Genomic DNA, 23,851 nt, shown 5'->3' on the forward strand with positions numbered 1-23,851 from the left:
CCATGGGCGGGGTAAAGAAAGAGAACAGTCAACGCTGCCACTTAAAAATCTGGCATCTGCATGCTGCACAGAGCGGACTTTGCTGGACATGCAAATACAGCGCAACCTGAACAGCATGGCCAGCTGGGTAAGTTCTAATAAAAGGGGGCAACAGATACAAGGGGGAGTATAATATCACCTCGAAGGCTGAAGGAACTATGGAACTACTGCCATGGAGAGCTGTACAGTACTAGCTACAGGAGTATTCAGTACAGTGAATATATGGACACAGGATACAGGGAGGATAGTCCTATGTCTACCTCCAATCTTAAGTGTGCATCAGTCCTTTATGTAACCACTACCTCCGTATGCCTCAATCGTCTCAACATTGCCTATATCAGTATATATCAGACTCCTTCTCTCCTAACTCTATGTTTAAAGAGAACCTAAACTGAGAAGGATATGGATTTTTCCTTTTAAAATAATACCAGTTGCCTGACTCTTCTGCTGATCCTGTGTCTCTAATACTTTTAGCCACAGCCCCTCAACAAGCATGCAGATCAGGTGCTCTGACTGAAGTAAGGGTGGCCATACACTGATAGATTTGCAGCAGATTCGACCATCAGATACATTTCTGTCAGATGCCTGTCAGGTCGAATCTGACAGGAATCGATTTGATGTGTGCCACATACTTGGAACAGATTTCCAATAGATTTCAGGATGAAATCTATTGGAAATCTATTCAAAATCGATCTAAAGGCATTACTGCACCATTAGATCCAATGCAACTCTATGGGCCATCGATCGTCAATCGATTTCCATGCAATCGATCGATTTTATCAAATCGATCGAAGGCTGAAATCGACCAGTGTATGGGCCCCTTTAGACTGGATTAGCTGCCTGCTTGTTTCAGGTGTGTGATTCAACCACTACTGCAGCCAAAGAGATCAGCAGGACTGCCAAGTATCTGGTATTGTTTAACAGGAAACATCCATATTCCTCTCAGTTAAGGTTCCCTTTAAAGAGAAGTTTTAACCAAGGATTGAACTTCATTCCAATCAGTAACCAATACCCCCTTTCCCTCAAGAAATCTTTACCTTAATAATCTATACATTGATATTGTAAAAAATAAGCAATTTTTGATGTTATTTTTCACTGCAGTTTCTCTTTTAGTGCTCTCTCTAACTCATTATACCTTATTCTCTGAGCCTTGGTGCTCTGTGTACCTTATGCTGGGAATACACTTTGAGATTTTTTGGCAGATAGATGCTTCGGTAGATAATTTCCGACATATGCAATCTGATTTTCAATTGTTTTTCTGATCGATTTCTCATAGAAGTGAATGGAATTTGATTACAAAAACAATCGGAAAACTCGATCGGACAATAAATCTGCTGAAAAATCTCATTGTGTATTCCCAGCATTAGAGGTATGACACAGAAGAATGCGAAATACCATAATTTTATCTCAGTTCTTCCCATGCGTATTGCATCATTATACCTCAGTCTTTTCAGTACATCATACTTCATTGAATGCCTTGTTACTTATGTTTCAGCCTGCACTGTTTTTTTTTGTTTTGTTCGTGACCCATACTGTACTCCAGGGAGAAAGCTTTTTTTGGCATATGTTATTTCATTTTCTTTTGAATCTCCTAGTGGGCTCATTGACAGATATGCTTCTCTTTGGCGAATGAATGTTTTTAAGGTGTAGAGTGAAAGGAGCCTGCAGGCGTGGTCACCAAGCCGACAGAGCGCGAGCGTGTAGCCTGGCGTTGCTCGCCGCACCAGTGGAGCGCAGAGTCTGGCCGGCCAGAGAAGGATAAAGCACCTTGTCAGCACCCCGTCTGAACCCCGGGAGTCATGGAGTGAGGGCAGAGTGAGCTGCGGGACGCCGCAGCCACAAGTCCCAGAGTGTGATGATACTGCAAGGGGATAGAAGAAGTGGTGAGTGCTGCTGTGCAGCGTGAATGAAAATCTAAAGGACACTCCTAAATGCATTTTGTCTGATGAGTACAAGAAGGAGAGCATTTCCAGCAGGCCTAAGCTGAAATTGGTGACATTACATTGAATGAGGGGTTTGCGTCCCAAATGTATAACTACTATTGATTGGACTGAGTAATCGGGAAATGTATATGATACAATGATTGCAGCAGTTACTAATCTCAACAGCCTAAGGAGAAATTGCTGGATAATTGCTGGATTTATGGATTCCATCTGACCATCATTGCACAATATAGGGAGGTTCCACTATTTATGCTTATTTGATCAGCAAGATCAGGCCAGAGCCAGAGACTGTGCTTCATGTGTGAGTGGCGTGTGAATGTGAGGAGCGCTCCACGATCTAGAAGGGCTTTTTTTAAGGGGGGAGTGGGTGGGTTATGTGGGTACTGTGTGTTTTGATACGAGATAATAAATTGTTATGCATTTTTGAGAACTTGGGTGTTCAATTGTTTGTGAAGTATTTTCAGCCAACGTTCTCCTCCCGAAGGGAGTTTTTGCCATAATTATATAATACTAGTGCACCAGGAGTATTATTTGAGTGGAGTGAAAGGAGAACTACCCTCTGAAATCTCCAGCACTGGCATTATCTCAAAACACAGTGCTGAGGCACTGCTGCTCATGTCTGCTTTTCTCAGATTTACAAGCACCTCACCAGTCACTATAAACCACTATACATGATTAACATAGGAATCTAGGGGCCCTTTTCAGTTTCAAGTGGAAAGATAACAATTAATAAAGAACGAGGGCATAACAAACACCGTAGACAGATAGTGTTCACCCTGTTAGGGACTAAGAAGATTGAGTACCCTAAAGGCGTAGGAGAGAAATAGCCTCTGGGAGACTTGGGAGCAGAATACAGCTGATATAAAGCTGATCCTGCTCCTGCACAAGTCCCGGCAGTGTTAATTACTATTCCCCCTCTAGGTCCACGTGGATGGTAGAGAATGATGTAATTCGGCTTCCAGCTATTGCTGGCGGCCGAATTGCAGTGGTTTAAAAGTAACTACAGCTCCGTCTTCTGACAGTGCTGAAGTTACTCAGTGTGCACCACTGTAGCCGTAATTCCGATTATGGTCTACGGTGGCGTTGACTGCACCCAAATCTCCTTCGCTATAATCCATGTGCTGGCCCTAAAGTAATATAGAAGGAGAAGAAGTTTTGACTGTTCAAGAGGTTGGGAGATATACGTAGAATATTAAACCTCCCCTATACAGAATTAAAAAAACAAACAAACAACAACAAAAAAAAAAAACACAATTCAATGTAAAGCATACCCAGATACACGCAGCCACCGATCCCAATAAGCGAGGCAGCACTGTGGTACAGCGGCAGAGTGATATACACAATATCGTCTGGGAAGCCTCCAAATGCCCATATTCCAGCAGCACCCCGCAGAGCTTGAAGCTGACTTATTACAGCTGCTTTTGGGAGACCTATAAAGCAAATAGCATTTATTAATAGCTAGATCTTTAAAAAAAAATTCATTAAATACATACGCACGTTCCAAAACGTGAAGTGAGTTTTGGTTCTTCATGGCTTAGCAGGACAAACATTTATTAGACCTGACTTAAAAATTGCTAACTCCTTAAAGAGACACTGAAGCGAAAAAAAAATATGATATAATGAATTGGTTGTGTACTATGAATAATTACTAGAAGATTAGCAGCAAAGAAAATATTCTCATATTTTTATTTTCAGGTATATAGTGTTTTTTCTAACATTGCATCATTCTATAATATATGCAGATTACATAACACTCAGCATTCAAAAAGATTCTTTCAGAGCAGTCTGTGAACTAATGACCTCTCCTCTGCTAGAGGAAAAGTAAACAGTTGAGATAATAAAAAAGTCAGAAGACAGCCCTCTCCACGACTTTGAAAGTCGTAGACTTAATGGCTTTTTTGCATAGAGATAACAACTGGAGTTTCTTAACTCTTCCTGTACTAAAAACAATTAGACTGATGTGTCTGATCTTAATGTTTTACCTTTCTTAGCTGTACTACACATACAAATCATAATATCATAATTTTTTTTCGCTTCAGTGTCTCTTTAAGCATACAACCTGCAGCCTGAGGTTTTGTGCCTCACCACTCCTCACATTCCTGTATAAAATGTACTTGATTTTGTGCAAATGCACAAATAGCCGCTCACTGCACTCAAGCATCATTAGTAGTAATGGCTATAGAAACTTTGAAAACCCAAAGGATTCAATAGGATAGTTCCAGATACAGGAACAAGACACATAGACAAGTCAAATAACATTTATATTGCGCTTTTCTCCTGGCGGACTTCAGAGTTGCAGCCACTAGGACGCGGCCAGGAGCATTGGGAATCCTTGACCACTGACTCCTTACTGTTTTATGTACTGCTTTGAGCTGGGATTCAGACCCTGGTCAAAGGCAGAAACCCTACAACAAAGGCTGCAGACTTAACCAGTATGTTATCCAGCAGGTAATGTCTGTCACAGTAGAGAACTGAAGATTCCGGTTATGTTTGTAGGTTGGGAGCTTTGCTGAACCTGAGGTGATATTTACTTTAATAAAACATCAAGTCAACTGTAATATCATATCATCAATTGCGGACCTTATTTCTATTTACAAGTGTAAATCCACGCACAAATATTTTCCCACTCCTATGTAGGCACTAATACTATATACTAAGTGAAGGTTGAGAGTATGCATGAGCCCTGGGCGGTGGCTTTGTGTGTACAGCACAGTTGAGGGTGGTAGTTTAGTGCGGTGGTTGTGGTGGAGCATGCTCAGGGTTTGAGCAGAGGGCAGGTGGTGGTGGGGGGGGCTCTGTGGCAATGGTGCTGTTGGGTAGCTGGGACTCTGCAGCGGTTATGGTGTGCGATTCTTTTGAGAATTGGGGGTGTGCTGGTTATGAGATAGTCTTTATTATTGTAAAAGCTCCTTGATTACCTCATGGTGCATATATATATATATATATATATATATATATATATATATATATATATATATATATATATATATATATATATCTACACTCGTTCGTTGCTAAACGATCCGACATGCCAGATCTCTAAACGAGCTTGCGTACACACGTTAGATTCTCAGCTCAGCTGCTTCAGTAACGTTCCATCTAGCATGTGTTCAAGGCTTTAGAATTCAGTCTTAAAAATTCAGGTCTTAAACTGAAAATAAAACTATGAGATTGTGTTCTATGTTATTAATGTTCTATTTACCATTAGTAATACTCATATAATTATCTCATAAGTTTATTTTCAGTTCAGGTTTGCCAATTTGCACTCGAGCTGGGACTGGCTCCGTAGCTACGCCACTGTTCATAGCAGCAGTGGTCTCAGAAAGCCAGGTCTGTTCCTCGGGCCTTTGCCCTCTACACAGCATAATTATGCAGCTTTGCCCACCTAGCCTGTTAGTTCTTTCGGTTGTACTCCTACAGGTCCAACAAGCAGATGTTTACAATAGGATTTTAGCCACATAATCCTCATTTCAAACAAAGCATGTATCCTCTGCACACCCCGACTTAGCTGTAAGAGAATGTATTTATATCTTAGCTTAGTATAAAATGGCCATGCAAAATAAAGTGTTACCTGTTGTCCCCGATGTGAAAATATAGAGTGTTGCTGCATTTATGCTACCAACAAAGCGCAAGTGTTGAGGAACAGGTTCATCCGTTACCACATCCAATTTATCTAGGATAGTGTTGACGCCAGGTAGACTAGTTTCACTAGCCATTACCCATACTGCAATATTGTCTTCTTGCAGGCTCGGCAGGATCTCCTCCAAGGACTCAAGCATGTCTGTTCAAAAGACAAAAATACCAGTATGTCAGATGAGAGGACTTTCTATCAATCAAAACTCTCCACAACATTTAATTACAGTATCTTTAAGACAACTTCACCCAAAGAAGATTTTCTTTTAAGGTGTAAAAAAAACAAACAAACAAAAAAACAACCACAAAGGATTAATGTGCTACTTTGGACATCAAAAATCTTACTACCATGACAGGCTGCATTTTTGTCTCCAATCTATGAATTGTATATACATTCCTATGAAGAACTCAATGGTGGAAGGGTGTCAGACTGGTTTTTGCAGCCACAGTTTGAACAAGCCCCCAACCTGTTCTACTGCTCACAAAAACTTGAACGCAATTAGATCAGAATGTATTCTCTACAATATAAATCAGCGCTACTGTTCTGTGGTTTAGTCTCTTTCAGCCCGTTCAGTTTTGCACAAGGCCTGGAGAAGGTTGGATACTCCTTATAGTGGCCACTAACAATCCACTCTTTTTCATTCAATTGTACCAAATCTATGTAGTATAAGGGTAAATGGAGTGAGTACATTGAATGGATTATTTAGGTAGTCCCTTATATTACATAGAAAAATGGTAAGATTGGATGAAAAAGAGTGTATCATTAGTGGCCACCTTTTGACCAGCTTCTTTAGGTTCAGGATGGTGTTTTATTTATTTTTTAATAATTATTTTATTTCTGTATTTTCTGGTTGGACTTGGACAAATGTTTTTTTTCAATCAAACTAACTATGTAACATAGCATGTTGCTTAAAGGGAACCAGAGATGAACGTTTCACACAAAATAAACATATCAGTTGATAGCTTGTAAAGAATAAATGCTCTACCTGATAATTTCGCCACTCTGGTGTGCCTTTTTTAGTGTTTTTTATCCATTATTGCTCCAGGAAAAATCAAATATGGCCGCCGGCTCATATCCCTTCTCCTTCCGGGTTATATGAGTTGTTCTGGATGTGCTGTCTTGGCTATATGAGACTATGCTGCTATCTAGGCTATATGAGAAAGGCTCATCTGTGTGCATTCATTTTGGTATGATGTACTGTAAGAAGTGTCTCTCATAGGAATGAAACTGCAGTCAGTATCTAGTGCACACAGAGCACACAGGGATCATATTACAGCCACAGAGCTTCTCTCTCAGGAGCAGCAGCCTCTCCCATATCATCACAGCTCTCAGTATGCAAAGCATGAAATCTAAGCCAGGAGAGTGGAAGGCTTGGGCTTGAAAACACTTCACAGAAGAGTGACTCAGCTATAATGATTCCAGGTCAAACCTCGACTGAATAGTCGGTGGATTCTTATCACAGTTGCTAATAGACTAATTAAGCAGATAACAATGAAACTAAAAGCAGGGTAGGTGTTTACTGTCATGTTCTCACTGATAAATGTAATAAAATACATGAGGGTGCTTCGTCTCTGGTTCTCTTTAAGGGCTCTTTCACACGAAGACGTTGCGTTTGATGCGACGTTAAGGTCGCACAACGTGCCCCTAATGCAACGCATGTAGGTTATACAATTGGACGTTATTTTGTACTACGTTATGTGTCTCTTGGTGTGCTGTTTTCGCCGCATACTGATGGAGCGAAAACGGTGCGTGCTTTATATTTAAAAAAAACAAAAAACATTACTAAGCATGTGCAACACACAACGCAGCAAATGTATTGCTAAACGCACAGCATGCAGCACTTTCTAAATATTGCTACATGTTACACACAACGCAATGTGTGCACTGTGAACGTCGCACAGACTTTGCATTGCTGTGCGTTAGTCTGCGTTGGAACATTTTCTAACGTGCGACTTTAACGTCGCACTGTGAAAGAGGCCTAAAGGAAACTGGAGATGAACGTGGGGAAAAGATTTTTACTAACCTGGGGCTTCCTCCAGCCCCCTGTAACCTTTCTGCCCCTCAATTTCCTTCTGATCCCCTTCATTGTGTCAGTGTGAAGGGTTGTCCAGCTGGGTTGTGGACCCCTGCGCATGCACAGTCGCAGATAACGCACCATCCGATTGAGCTTCCTAGGGTGGGAGCGTTCTGCACAATGGCAGTTACAGTCTTAACATACTGCGCATGTGCAAAATGCTCCCGGTTATGGAAGCACGATCAAGTGCTGCATGTGGCGGGGACCACGGATGCAGTGGTCTACAGCTCAGCTGAGTTGTGGACTTTATGGGGCTTACAGTGGTGCAACCACAGAAACCAGGATGGCAACAGAGCAGACTGACTGCCTGCAGGGGGTTGAAAGAAGCTGCAGGTAAGAAAAAAAAAAAAGTTATGTTTTGGTCTCAGGTACAATTTAATAATTTCATTTTACTAGTTTGTTGTTCTCTTTTAAATGGACCTTGTAGTGAGAGGGCTATAGCGGCTGCCATATTTTTTTTCCTAACAATGGCAGTTGCCTGGCAGACTTGCTGACTTTTCTGGCCTCCGCAAGATCTAAATTACACACCTGGAGTAAACATGCAGTTGGTGTCGCCAGACTTAAAGGGGACCTAAGCGAAGGATATGGATTTTTCCTTTTAAAATAATACCAGTTGCCTGACTCTCCTGCTGATCCTGTGTCTCTAATACTTTTAGCCACAGCCCCTCAACAATCGTGCAGATCAGGTGCTCTGACTGAAGTCAGACTGGATTAGCTGCATGCTTGTTTCGGGTGTGAGATTCAACCACTACTGCAGTGAAAGAGACCAGCAGGACTGCCAGGCAACTGGTATGGTTTAAAAGGAAACATCCATATCCCTCTCAGTTTAGGTTCCCTTTAAGTAAGAGTTCCTGATCTGAATTTCTGATCTGGGTCAGTGGACTGAAGCATCAGATGCACAGGATTAACATAGGCATAGTTTAAAATAAATAATAAAAATAAATAAAGACATCCTCCGTATCCCTTATACCACAGAATCACTTTAGGGATTATTTTTTTACCAGCAGTCTCATATAAAACCAGTGGCAGCACCAAGAAGTTTAATAATGAGTATTCCGAAGCTGCTAGAGAGGCCTCAGTAAGGGGGCCGCCCTGCCCTGTTCCTGTGAATACAGCCATGTGCTTCAGCGATTATCACTGTCATGCATTTTACAAGATGAAGCAACACTAAATGTATGCAAAGCATGGAATGAGATTTTGGCTGGTGTAGACACATTAATCTAATCACTAAAGTATGTATTTACACAGACAGATGTTGTAGCAGTACCATTCTATTTTTTCTCTAATGGTAGCTCCCCAAATAGCTTACGAGAGGTCATATTACAGAATGTGTGAGTGTCATACCCATATATATCTTTTACAGCTCTATTTGAGGCTATGCAGAAGTTATCAACCTTTTTTCTTATATTTCTGTAGTCACTGTATTGCACAGATCATACTTACAGCACAGTGGCTTAATCTAGCCATAGGAGTCCTAACTGAGAGGGATATGGATGTTTCCTTTTAATCAATACCAGTTGCCTGGCAGTCCTGATCCCTTTGGCTGAAGTAGGGATGAATCACACACCTGAAACAAGCATGCAGATAATCCAGTCTGACTTCAGTCAGAGCACCTGATCTGCATGCTTGTTCAGGGGCTGTGGCTGAAAGTATTGGCAACACAGGATCAGCAGGAGAGTCAGGCAACTGGTATTATGTTAAAAGGAAAAATACATATCCTTCTCAGTTTAGATTCCTTTTAACATCTTAAGCTACGTACTCGGCACCAGTCAGGTCCAGAGACGTCCCCTAGACGACGGTCATCAAGCGAAGCCTCTTCCTGCTCACGACGTCACGTGGTGTTACACAACGGGTGCGAATGGGAAGTAAGCGATCGCGGTACTTTGTGCGGAGTCGTCGGGGATCTTAAAGATCCAGTTCGCTGTGTCCATCGCATAACAACGCACGATCGCCGCGGGGTGCAACATCGATTACCACGCTCTAAATGTCAGGTAACATCGTCCTAAATAATGTGGCGTGGGTATGGACCTTTACACTGCTGAGTTTAAATCAGGTTTTGGCAGAAATCTCATCCAGTGTCAGTCGAAGCTCCGCTTACATTAGCTTTGTAGCATCAATGCATTGCAGCCAGTTATTCTTTTTTATATTTTTACTAGTGACCTTAGCCCCGTCACCGACCCCCCTGGCTGTCCTGCTCCCTGTCCAAAGGGTGTCCCTGCGGCACATGCGCAGTAGCGCAAACACAGGGACACACACACACGGACACGGGAAGCAGAGACACAGGGGTTTTACTATAGAGAATAGTTATTCTATCTTCCACAATGCTTTACAGAGTACATAGTCTTCTCACAAGAGCAGCTCAATATCCCTACCATAGCCATAGTCTAACTCAGTCTCTATCGTAGTCTAAGGGCTGGTTCACACGGACGACAGGCGGCGTTGAGGCGGCTGGGAAGCCGCGTCGTCCTGTGACGTCTCGTTCAGGGGCAGCGGTACGGCGATCGTCGGCTTCCCATCGCGATCGGCGTTTGTCGTCCCCGCAAGGTGACATGGAGCCGCGGCGGCTAGCCGGCCCTGGACGCCGCATGCTGCTTCTAGGGCCAGCCGAAGCACGCACTAAATCTGGATCAGAACGCCGCATTTGTGCAATCGCCGGTAACCACACGATGCTAAACGCTCCCGTTCACTTGAGTCCCAAACGCTTGGCAGTAAACGCTGCCAAGCGTCCGTGTGAACCAGCCCTAAGAGGGGAACCAATAAACGTATCTGTATGTTTTTTGCACATCCCTCCCCAAACTTCTCTCCATTCACATAATACATTGTTTGTTTAAATCACATGTACATCAGATAAAGTAATTAATTGGCAGTTTATTGATCTGGCATGTGGTGGTGGTGTGGGGAGGGGGTGTTTATTGAACAATGGAAGAGATAAGACATGTTGCAAACCTAAAAACCCATCTCCAGGATTAGATTTTTACAGCTAACATAGAAGTGAACCCTCTTCCTTCAAAGCTCTGCCCCCCAGCTCACCCATACTCCTGAAAGTTCCATCAACCATGTCATACTGGGGCTTCATCAGCTTCTGGAGAAGACCCCCACATCATCCCACAGCCCCAACCCCCAGTGGAAACATCCAGTCTCTCCATTCACTGCTGACTACAGGGGAAGCCTCTTACAGCCAACAACACACCTTCTGCCATGGCATGGCTACACTGGGTGCAGCACCTGATCAGGATGGTGCCAACTGGAGTTGAAATGGCTCAAGTTTGCTTTGACTCTGCACTATCTAGGCAAATCATATGTTCTTCATAGGCTTTTAAGAGGCCAAGAAAACTACCTGGCTGTATGGTTTTTACCTGTTTCACAATTTCGCTGTTCCTAGTTGCACTGTGGCTATAGACATAGGGCCTGATTCACAAAGCGGTGATAACTCAGTTATCACGCCTAAAAGACTTTAGGCGTGATAAGCTTTGCACCGCTGAGTTAGTACCGATTTGTGCTCTTTATCGCACGCAAAGTCCCGTGCGCAAAGTTTTTACGTGCGCAATCGCGTAATTCCGCGTGCAACGCCCATAGGGTTTAATGGGCGCATCGCGCAAAACTTTGTGCGTGGGAATTTCGCGCGAGTTTCATTTTATCACGCCTAAACTGAGTTTAGGCGTGATAAGGGGCTTTTCACAGGCGTGCAAACACTTTGCACCGCTTTGTGAATCAGGCCCATTGTGTGGAACCTTCGTTTTCTTTGCTTTTCTAGGTCAAGTTGCCTAGTTCCAGTACTGCTATAGTAACCGAGGTGGAGTGGAATTTGCACTTCTTTCTACTTTTAAGAGGAATATATAGGAAATAACGACACTCCTCCAGGCTACAAGTCAAAGAGAAAGGGCTGTATATTTATTTTTAATAATACCTTCCATTTACATACACACATTTCCCTCAAGTATGGCATATATGTTAGCATTACTACCTTGTTACTGAAACGACATGCTACTATTTGGTGCAGTATGGCCGGACAATCCATTCTTGAATAAAATGTCAGAGCTCTGCTCCTCAGGGCTATAGAACAATAGCTGTTGCTTCCCGTGCCACTGTGACATTGTGCTGAAAACAGACCTTTATGTACCGTCTTTATGCTCCATGAAACACATTTTGGGTACAGAGTTACTAAGGGTGAAAAGAAATAAAGTGAAGTAGGGCTGTCCCTCCTACAAGTGTCTAGTCACACATTGGGGATAGTAAAAGCAAATACTGAAAGGGAAATGCAGCCAAAACATTATTACAGTAGTATTCCTTTATATTATTAAAGGCCAAGGGACCTGGCTAAGTAGTTTACTATATCAGAAGTTAACTTTATCAGGATTTGATTTACATTGTTTTTCCATATAGGCACATGGTCGGGACCAAATTTGTAGTAAAGGGATTATGGCCTCAATTCATAAAGCATTACCGCATGCGGTAATGCAGAAAACAGCTGACATTAACGAGCACTTAGGAAAGTGTCAATTCATACAAGCAATTACCTCATGAAAAACTGAAATTACTGAACAGTGAGGTAAATTACCTACTTGTGAGGTAATTCCCTCAACACGTCAGTAAATGTCAATTCATAAAGCCTACAACATTCAGTAAAAGCCACGATAATTACAGACACCTCTGGTGTGGCCTTAATGTGAAGTCTCCTTTAGGCTTTGTTCACATTGCGTTCCGTTCGCGTGACCGTTAGCTGTTTTTTGGCACGTCTTTTTTTTTCGATTCCCGGCGCTTGGGTGGGTGATTCGTTTGTGTGCTAAGCGGTTTTCCCGAGTGGTTTTGTAATTCACTCCCTGAAGTCAGGAAGTGAACTCTTTGACCCGGAAAAGAATACAATGTATTTATTCTTAAAAACGCAAACGCAATCACTCTACAAAGGGATTTTGTGAGCATTTTGCGTTCTTACTATACCTTCCATTAAGGCGGAATCGCCTCAAAAATGGCCCATGTAGCGCTTCTCTGAGCGGATCAGAAACAAACCGCTCAGATGTGAAATCTATCATAGAAAATGAAAAAAAGGCAAAAGCACCCTTAGTGTGAATGAGCCCTCAGTCTGTGCAGGGAACCGCTACTCACACAAGCAGACGCAGAGACAGCTGTGACTGACAGGAGCAGGGAGCCAATAGATACAGCCCCTGTCTCCTGATTGGATTTTGATAGGACCTGAGGCTTTTCCAGTTTTGTCCCACTGGAGAAGCCTCAGGTCCTATCAAAATCCAATCAGGAGACAGGGGCTGTATCTATTGGCTCCCTGCTCCTGTCAGTCACAGCTGTCTCTGCGTCTGCTTGTGTGAGTAGCGGTTCCCTGCACAGACTGAGGGCTCATTCACACTAAGGCTGCTTACACACTAAGACGTTACAGGCCCACGTTAGTGCAGCCTGTAACGCTCCCCCAACGCACAGCAATGCAACACAAGTGGGCTGTTCACACTGCCCACGTTGCGTTACATGTAACGCTGCACGTTCTTCAGAAAGTGTAGCATGCTACGGCGTTACAGCGGCGTTAGACTGTTTGCACATGCTCAGTCATGTTGGGGAGGAGTGGAGAGCGGCCAGGCACATGGCTAATTAATATTCACTGCACGTTGTGACGTGCAGTGTTTACTTCCTGGTGCGGCCGCTCTGTGCGGCGATTGGCCGGCGGGACCATGTGATGCCGCATGCGTCCGAGAGTACGCATCACGGACGCCAGAGTGAGGTGCACAACGCGGCTCACTCTGACGTCCACATCGAAGAGCACCAGGCCTTGCGTTAGGTGCACGTTATGCGACCTTAACGTAGCACCTAACGCAACGTCTTGGTGTGCAAGTAGCCTAAGTGTGCTTTTCCCTTTTTTTTTCATTTTCTATGACAGAGTTCACATCTGAGCGGTTTGTTTCTGATCCGCTCAGAGAAGAGCTACATGGGCCATTTTTGAGGCAATTCCGCCTCAATGGAAGGTATAGTAAGAAGGCAAGATGCTCACAAAATCCCTTTGTAGAGTGATTGCGTTTTTAAGAATAAATACATTGTATTTATTCTTTTCCAGGTCAAAGAGTTCACTTCCTGACTGAAAAAAACAAATATGCAGAGGAACTAGTGGGTAAAAAAAAAAAAAAAAAAAAAATCACATAGTTATGACATGTGAGCAGAGGCAGTATAATAACGTGCATCTAAGGGATGTTGGGGATGCCTCCTACTATTGTAATGCCCTCACTTCATGTAATTACAGCTTATAACAAAAGAAAGATAACGCCACACTTCTGCTGTTACCGCTCAATGGGCTTCGGTAATTTACTGAACTTCAAAAGTCAGGTGTGAAAATCTTTATAAATTAGCACACAAAAGTCTAAAATACAACCAGAATATTTTATCACACAGCCTTTTATGAATATGAATCAAGATAGAGATAGAATATATATATATATAAATTATATATTATATGGGATAAATTATATATATATATATATATATATATATATATATATATATATATATATATATATATATATATATATATATATATATATATATATATATATATATATAGCGCCTCACTATAACTGTAGAAACTGCGCACTATAAGTGCAGGAGCAGATCTCCTGGAAGCGTTGAATGGCCTGCAGTGTGTCGTCGGGATGTTGCGGTGCAACGCTGATTAGCAGCGAAAGTTATAATTCACCAGACGGGAAAACACTGTCTCCAGACAATTAAAAGCTCCCGGGTGCGTTGAACCGCAACAAAACGCAGCGTCGAATGTGAATGGTAAAATGGACTTTCATTTTACCTTGGTTAATGCAAAGTATTGATTTGCGTTAAAACGCAGCAAATGAGCTCTAATGTGAAAGTTCCCTCAGCTGCTGATCATCAAGGGAACGAGTGCCCGTGTCTGGCCAAAGCAAATGAATTGCATAATTTCTAACTGCGCATAACAGCAGTTGACACATGAGACAGTGATTACACAGCAGTTAACCGCTCAGAGGAGTTCACCATCTAATCCCTACCATAGTCATATGTCTATGTATGTATAGTGTGGTGTATGTATCATAGTCTAGGGCCAATTTAGGGCCAATTAACTTATCTGTATGTTTTTGGGATGTGGAAGGAAACCAGAGTGTCCAGATGAAACCCACGCAGACACGGGGACTATATACAAACTCCGTACAGAGAGTGCCCTGGCTGGGATTTCCAACCAGAAACCCAGCGCTGCAAGGCAAGGATGCCAACCACTATGCCACTGTGCTGCCCGACCAGCATGAGGCAGCCACCCGCTCAGATGTACTTGTCGGAGGTAGGCACCGCCCCACTGCCCATGTCAAACACTGGCAGCAGTCTGCAACGGCCATGCAGATCTACAGGAGCAGCTGATGGGACGCACCAGTGTGAACCGCCTGTGTGAAGGATTCTAAAGGTGTCCATTAACGATATCTTCATCAGATGCTAACGTTTTAATTACATTTGCAGGATTAAAAGCAATTGGAAGGCAATTATCAACTGTTCGCATAAACTAGATTTTCTCTTTAGATAGGATTACAAATTCCAACATTCCGAGCAACAATATTTTCTATTCCAATTGATCATAGAATCATTTTACATCAATTTTCTCCACAAACTGCGTGGTTTTCTGTACAATTCAATCATAAAAATCTGATAGAGGGCTGGTGCACACCGAGCGGCTTTTTGGGCGTTTTCAGATCCGCTTGCGGCTGCGGATCCGCTTGGTCAATGTATCTCAGGCCTGGTGCACACCAAAACCCGCTAGCAGATCCGCAAAATGCTAGCAGATTTTGAAACGCTTTTTCTTATTTTCTGTAGCGTTTCAGCTAGCGTTTTGCGGTTTTGTGAAGCGTTTTTGGTGTAGTAGATTTCAGATATTGTTACAGAAAAGCTGTTACTGAACAGCTACTGTAACAGATACATTGACCAAGCGGATTTGCAGCCGCAAGCGGATCTGAAAACGCCCCAAAAGCCGCTCGGTGTGCACCAGCCCTCAATGGGGTGGTGCACACCAGAGCGGGAGGCGTTTTGCAGAAACGGATCCTCCCGGGGTGAGGCATTTTTTGGATTGTGGATGCATTTCTGCCTCAATGTTAAGTATAGGAAAAACGCAAACCGCTCTGAAAAACGGCAGTTCAGAGCGGTTTTGCAGGCGTTTTTGTTACAGAAGCTGTTTAGTAACAGCTTTACTGTAACAATATCTGAAATCTACTACACCAAAAACGCTTCACAAAACCGCAAAATGCTAGCTAATACGCTACAGAAAAAGAAGAAAAAGCGTTTCAAAATCTGCTAGCATTTTGCGGATCTGCTAGCGGGTTTTGGCGTGCACCAGGCCTAAATGATTGCAACTGAGGAAAATATTGTACCATTAACTGGCAAGTTTGCAGTGCAAAATGGCTTGTCAAACTGCACAGTGCTCCATGATTACAAGTGTACTGGAGGCTCACACAGGAAAGGTCAGTGACACTGCCGCTGGGTTGGCCTGGGGGAATGTGTAAGCTGTCATCACCATCTTCAGCTGTGATTTAGCTGCTGGCTGGTCTGAGAAGCAGCTCGGATTAGCCAAGACAGAGGAGAGAAGCTGGTGGTAAGCCCGCTGAATGAAGTAACAACTGATCTCTGCTAAGAACTAAGATTTTTCATACTGGGTTTCCCCAAAAATAATACATCCCCCAAAAAATAAGCCCTAGTTGAAAGTTCAAATATGCTTAAAGTATAAGCCCTACCCAGAAAGTAAGGCCTAGGGGCAGTTATTTATCTGTGTCCTCCACTGTGTCTTTGGCTGTCCCCATATCTTCCGCTGTCCCCAAGGGTCCCCTATGTCTTCTGCTGTCCCATGTCCTCCTGCCACTACATCCTCCTCTAGCTGCACTAGCCTCATGTCCTCTGATGTCCCCCAGCTGCTACTCAAAGTGCTGCTACTCAATAATGGAGCCATGATCCCGCCCGTGAGACCACCGGCTCCAATAAAAACCAACAGAAGTTGCCGTGCTTCTCGCGTACATTTGAATACGGCGCTGGTAGACTTGGGCGCAGGATCCAGCTGTTAAATGGCTGGTCCTGCTTCTGCACAAGTCCGGGGCGTTTTAATTACTATTCCCCCTCCAGGCCGACATGGATAGTGGGGGAATGAAATAATTTGGCTTCCAGCGATTGCTGGAGGCCGAATTATTGTGTTTTTTAAGCAACTTCGGCTCCGTCTTCTGACGGAGCCGACCTTCCTCACTGAGCGCCGCTATAGACTGATTCCCATTACAGTCTATGGCGGCGCTGGCTGCGCCCAAATCTAGCAGCGCTGAAAAGCACTGCTCCGTGCTTCTCCCCTACAGGCTGAAGCTGCGCTAGGCACAGCATGGGGAGCCTGGGATACCTGGGACACTATATCAGGGCTCTGCTGAGATCAGATACAATATCCAGTGAGGCAACATTTTTTCTGCTCCACCCTTTATCTGCTACCATTATCAACTAAACAGTTGAAACTCAATCATTTAGCAAAGCTTCAGCAAGCAGGTTGATGCCTGTGCAGGTGTTCTCTGTCGTTTATACCTATCAAGACACCGGGGGAAGAAAAAAAAAATTGAGCAATGTACACATCCAATTTTTATCGGCCAATCACTGACCAATTTTACAACCTCCATGAGTTTACCTACACAATCTGTTTATAGTTTTCAAAATTTGTTGGCCCTCATTCTACATGGAGGAAGTAAAATTGGCCTACTCCTCCCCTCTTCACAGGACAATACATGCAGCTCAGTAAAATCAAGGGAGCATGTATTGTAATTGGCTGTTGAGAGAATGTCAGCTGAAACAAACATAAGAAAGTCATTTGGAAACAACAGTATGGGGTCTTAAATTTCTTGCATTAGTAAATGGTACGGTGTTAGCCATAGCTAGCTAATAACAGAAAGAAGGATAGCTGTAACAGGAAATACTTTGAGTGACTAAATACATTTATAGATGCAAACCTTTGTAATACAAACAGTGGGAAAGAGGCACCGGGTTGTAATTAATCTGCATTAAAAAGGAGGCATTTACCACGGTGATGACACAGAATTAATAAAAGAAAATAATTTTTATTTGCACTCTGGCAAGCTAGAGTGAAAATAATTTTGGTACTTATTTGTAGTGCTACGTACACACATGCGACAACGATCGTTCGTTGTCAACGACGAACGATCTTTTAATTGACGAAAGAACGACCGAAGTAAAGTTAGTTGTAAAAAGTATGTAACGATCACATCGTTAGAACGAACGTTACACCACGTAAAAGCAATTAATGCGCCTGCGCATAAAATTGTAAAGTTCCTTGGAGAAAAAGTGAAATGCGCATGTCCAGCCTGGTACGAACGATCGTTTCCAACGATGTGCCACTTTTGCTAACGATCGTCGGTGGTAAAAATCCGCCAAGACAGAACTTTGTTTTGTAGCGATTTGCCTCGTTCGTCGTTTGCCTTAATAGTCGTTGGTTCGTTTTTTGTAACGATCGTCGTTGGTAAAGATCGGGGAACGATCGTTACAAACGACTATAGTCGCATGTGTGTACGCACCTTAAGCCGGGCGCATCCGGCAGGTGGCGCTAATTACTATTATCCCTCCAAGCCGACATGGATAGCAGGGAAAGATGTAACTCTGGTGGAGTTTTGTCGCCACCTAGAGGATGCGCCCGGCTAACGGATAAGTACCATAATTTTTTTTTGTTTTATTAATTCTGGGTCATCCCCGAGGTAAGCAACCTCCTTTTTCTCTTTTCATTGCTTTTAACACTGTTTTATTACAACCTGGGTGCCTCTTTTCCACTGTTTATATTGTTTACCCTTCTTTGGAGGGAGGCCTCCAACTGCACTTACCTGCACTGGTGGCCACCTTTTCACTCAAGAGAGTGACCACAACTCAGGAGAGTTCATCTAACGGCAGGTCTCAACATGCCTTTTTAGTTGGTTGCCTACCAAAGCAACCTATGGGAGTACCGTTTACCTACTCTTGCTCAATTTTCAGTACTTACTACAATATCTGAGCTCCCACTGTTTCTGCATTTATTATTCAAGGCACATCCTACCCCTCCAATCAAGCTTTTGTAATGTTCAGCTCTCTTCATTTAGGCCTGGTGCACACCAAAAACCGCTAGCAGATCCGCAAAATGCTAGCAGATTTTGAAACGCTTTTTCTTCTTTTTCTGTAGCGTTTCAGCTAGCATTTTGCAGTTTTGTGAAGCGTTTTTGGTGTAGTAGATTTCATGTATTGTTACAGTGAAGTTGTTACTGAACAGCTACTGTAACAAAAACGCCTGGAACACCGCTCTGAAGTGCCGTTTTTCAGAGCTGTTTGCGTTTTTCCTATACTTAACATTGAGGCAGAAACGCATCCGCAATCCAAAATCTGCAGCAGCCCGGGAGTATGCGTTTCTGCAAAACACCTCCCGCTCTGGTGTGCACCAGCCCATTGAAATACATTACCCAAGCGGATCTGCACCCGCAAGCGGATCGCAAACCACAGCAGAACCGCTCTGGTGTGCACTAAGCCTTAGGCAATGTTATAAAAATGACAAGTCATAAACATATACACACACAATGTACTGTACTTTGTGTCTTTAGGGTTGAGATTCTTTATTGTCATTTACATAGTATGATGCCTGACAATGAAAATAAGGCAAGGGTCACACTTGTAATAAAAGTTTGCGATCAAAATGGATTATGAAATTGCGGCAAACCACACATATGATTTACAATGAAAGTGCCAAAAGTGTGTCATTTGCAGTGCATATATAGTGTTTTTTCAATACAGAAAACTGCATGCCAATTGTTTTTTTTTCTGCAAAACGTCAGCGAATTGCACTCATTATCTCCTATGGGGCTGGAAAAAAATCAGGAGATTGTATTTGAAAAAGCCGCGATTTTATTCAAATTAGCGTTCGTATTTACTTCTGTGCAGAAGGGTGTTGTTGCCCTGCTAGAACTATCACCAGATCAATGCCTTTCTGTACAAAAGTAAATACACCCCCTAATTTGCATAAAAGCATGACTTTTTCAAATGCAATAATCTGATATTTCTGGCACCATAGGGGATCATGGTGTGCTATTCGCTGACATTTTGCAGAAAAACTCATTTTTTTCTGCATTAAAAACAAAACAAAAAAAAATAAAGCTATTTATGCACTGCAAATCACACACCTCCACAGGAAATCATTATATGCGCATTTTGCCGCAGTTATGCAATGCATTTAATCACAACCTTTCATTGCAAGGGTGACCCCTGCCTGAATGTTCCCGAATGCTTGCAGCAGTAAACACATTCAGTTAGGCAATAGAAAAGTGTCACCTGCTACAGCTATCCTAACTAAAAATATAGCACAGGCACAACAGAATGACAGAACAGAATCCTGTCTGCCACTGCCCAGCGTCTCAGCAGGCATGATTCAGCATAGTGACAAAGGAGTAAAGAGCATTCAGCACTGACATTCCCAAACACAAGATGCTCACCCAATTGTGTGTAATATCCAACCCAGCAGGTCTAGCTAGTACCGGACATTGCTTGTCTTGTCAGGTGCATTGTTGTCATTCTTGGTGAGCAGCAACGGTCAGTATGCGCCAGTTAAACTGACAAACATTTCATGTCACTGACAACTGAAAGTGACCCTGAGAAATCTAAATAGTGCATATGAGGATGGCTCAGGAAAATCATTTTGTTCAGACTATTAGGCCTCAATTCACTAAGCTTTAGCAAACACTTTCATGGTAAAATCTAATTTTGAATTCACTAAGGTGTTATAGATTTATTGAACGTTTTATCGATAAATCTATAACACCTTAGTGGATTCAAAATTAGATTTTACCCATGCGGTAAGTCAAACGTTTGATTAAGTGTTTGATAAAGCTTAGTGAATTGAGGCCTATATGTGAATTGCGATGAATGCCAGAAGTGACAGAAGGTAATCCTACTTCTTGGATTTATCAAGAATCTCTAGTGGCATTTTAGGGCCCTTCCACACTGGGACAGTGCTGTATTTTTAACACACTCCACTGCAGGGCAATGCAAATCTATGGGGGTTTCATACTGACGCGGCGCAACGGAAGTGACGTTTCCGCCACGTCCGATGCGACGGCAAACCTTCATTACCATGCTGTTTTGTATCCACCTGCAGCTGACCGGAAGTCATGTAAGTCAATGGCGACGCATATATTTTTAAATACCTGCCGCAAGCAATCGCGCATGCGCAGAAGCGCATTTTAACAATACACTTCTGCACAAGTGATCGTCACTTCCTGCTTGGCCGACTGCCAGACTGGAATTACATGTAACCCCTGGAAGCATGTTTTTGGCGGTGCGGCCCGGTGGGGTCTTCCGGGGGCTGCACTGCACCGTTACCGCCAATACTGACCTTAATGTAATAGAGAATTACGGAAATAAGTTAGACCTATATTTTCGCTATATGCAACCACAAATTACGTAGTTTTTCAATATATACTGTACTTTTTTCTATTACTTTGGTTATGGTAATCCATGTTTCTTGCGTACATTTAGAAATTTTGTTTATCAGATCTTGAAAATATTAGTGATATCTACACTTGCTCCCAACCTCACATTAACCACTAGAGGACCGTAGGCTTACACCCCCTAGTGACCAGGCTACTTTTTATCAATTAGGCCACTGCAGCTTTAAGGCATCGCTGCAGGGCCGTACAACTCAGCACACAAGTAATCCCCCCCCCCCCTTTTCTGCTCAGCAACAGAGCTTTCTGTTGGTGGGCCCTGACCCCTGCTGGGATGTTTGTTAATTTTTTTTTAATAAATATTTTTTTTCAATAATTATTATTATTTTTTTCCCCCCACCAGCCAGTCACAGCGATCAGCTCTCAGACATCAGCCTATAAGAGCTAATCGCTTTCTCTGTGCTTCCACAGGTAACAGCCGTGTCACACGGCTGTCCCCATTACAATTCTGCCTTAGACCACAGTGCTGTACAGTGTAAACAGACGGCAGTTTTGCCGTCTAACAGTCTCCTAGCGGGCAAAACCCCGCCTTAGGACTTGGCATTAGGTGGTCCTGGGGCTGCCACTGCATTCACGTCCATCGGTGTGACACAGTCATTAAGAAGTTAAAGAGGAACTGTAGTGAAAAATAACGTAATTAATAAAAATGGCTTTTTTTTTTACAATATTAATTTATAAATTGTGGTACACTGCAGCAACACACACCACTCGGCACTCAGTACTGTTTCTTGAGGGGGGACAGAAAAGCAGCCTACATGAATCCTTTAAAAAAGCAAAAATCCTCACCTCAACGCTCTATGTGGCAACAGATACATAAAAGCAAAGGGACGTGCAACCGGTATAATCACTTAGAAAAAAGTCCAAATGCATATGGTGCAACAAAGCAAGCCGGGCAACTGTAACCTTGATCCGCTTCCTTGTTTATTTTGTCTTCATGCCAAACATGATACATGCATACATACAGTCTTGGTTGTGTCAAACCTGGTGCAGGTATCGGCGCTGAGGTGGGTCAGGGTGTGGGTGACCAGGGTGAGGGGACTGCACAACGCCGTTTCGCGCCTGACTGGCGCTTGTTCACGTGCTCGTAGGATACACAGGATACGAGCACGTGAACAACCGCCAGTCAGACGCGAAACGGCGTTGTGCAGTCCCCTCACCCTAGTCACCCACACCCTGACACACCTCAGCGCCGATACTTGCACCAGGTTTGACACAACCAAGACTGTATGTATGCATGTATCATGTTTGGCATGAAGACAAAATAAACAAGGAAGCGGATCAAGGTTACAGTTGCCCGGCTTGCTTTGTTGTACCATATTAATTTATAAATTATTTACTCAGTTTGTAAATTGTAAAATCTTTCCTCACCCCGATATACATTCTAAAATGTATCACTGGTTGGGACATCCTTAGTCCTGCTAGGTGATGCCAGTGCATAGAACTCTCACATTACGCAAAGGCAGATACTATATGCTTGACAGTTAGGAACAGCTGTTATTTCCCACAATTAAATGAGGTTCAAAGACAGCAAACTGTCAGGGCCATGGTGCTGACATCATACTGTGGGAAATAAAGGGGTTTAGTACTGAATGCCTTGAAATGGAGTTTAGGGTCCCTGTCAGGTTTATTACCACCTATGTTAAAATTGGTGGGATTTCCCATAGCTTCTTGTTCCAGTGACAGGTGCCATTGGGACAAGCATGAGCAAATACTCCCATCTGAAACACAGACGGCATTAACAAAACACACCACCCCGGTTCACTCTACTCAGGAGGGTTTAGGGTTTCTATTAAGTGGGGGAAATGTCCTTACTTCTCACCAGGCACAAGGTCCTTCTAATGTATCTGTTGCATTACTAATTCAACCTGTCCATCTGCAACCCACAGGAAAACAAAAGTTAAAAGTGAATGCCAATACTGCCTTCTCTTACCAGAAGATTGTGGATGCTGCAACCCCCCCCCCCCACCCCCCACCACCACACACACGCTATAGAGCAGACCAAGGAGGAGGGCTACTGCTGGCATCTCCATACTGTATCTCCCTCAATTATTTATTCAGCAATACAATAAGTGCTGTCATTTCTTTTTATGCTCATCTCTGGGGAGGCTGCGAACACAGGCACCATTATTTTTTCACTTCTTTCTCCACCCTCCACATAAGGCGATAAACAGTAAAGTTGAGATTAGCAAATTTAAATTCTACATTAGAAATCTATTCTTTAAATAACAAGATCTCAACAGAATTTACAAAGCATCTGTGTGGGAGTGTTCCCCTTCAACTGACTACTGCTTTTATTTTGTTAACTGCTGGCTTAAATTACTTATTGGTTTGTCCGTCCTGTGTGATGCAAAAGTATTCTCCCTCAAATATGTTTGTCTTCCCAGCCTAGTTCATTAATGGATCCCTTTTTATATTTATGACCATTAGATTACAGGCTTTGGTCATTTAGTTGGATTAATACACTATGCCAAATAGAGTGTACCGTAACTTTAGTGCTTAGTTTGACTGCAGCTGGGTCTGAATCACCCAGGAACTTTTCTCTTTTTAACAGCATTATCCTGGGGGTAATACCAGTGTGGATGTCTCGCACTGTGTATATATATATATATATATATATAACAATGCAATAAAGAAAATGTAATATGCAATGATGGGTCCTGCATTTCTC

The 23,851-nt window shown here is 42.9% G+C and overlaps 1 protein-coding gene across 2 annotated transcripts in view; it reads right to left on the reverse strand.

The window, feature by feature from the left end:
• The window catches only part of SLC27A6 (solute carrier family 27 member 6), a 75,906-nt gene that overhangs the window by 45,381 nt on the left and 6,674 nt on the right, over positions 1–23,851 (reverse strand). For both annotated transcript variants that reach the window (XM_068246678.1, XM_068246672.1), the window contains exons 3-4: positions 5,554–5,763; positions 3,254–3,412 (exon numbers count right to left, since the gene is read on the reverse strand). In XM_068246678.1, the coding sequence (XP_068102779.1) occupies positions 3,254–3,412; positions 5,554–5,763 (369 nt within the window). The remainder of the gene's footprint in view (positions 1–3,253; positions 3,413–5,553; positions 5,764–23,851) is intronic.

The sequence above is a fragment of the Hyperolius riggenbachi genome, chromosome 1, assembly GCF_040937935.1.
Source record: "Hyperolius riggenbachi isolate aHypRig1 chromosome 1, aHypRig1.pri, whole genome shotgun sequence".
Lineage (NCBI taxonomy): Eukaryota > Metazoa > Chordata > Amphibia > Anura > Hyperoliidae > Hyperolius > Hyperolius riggenbachi.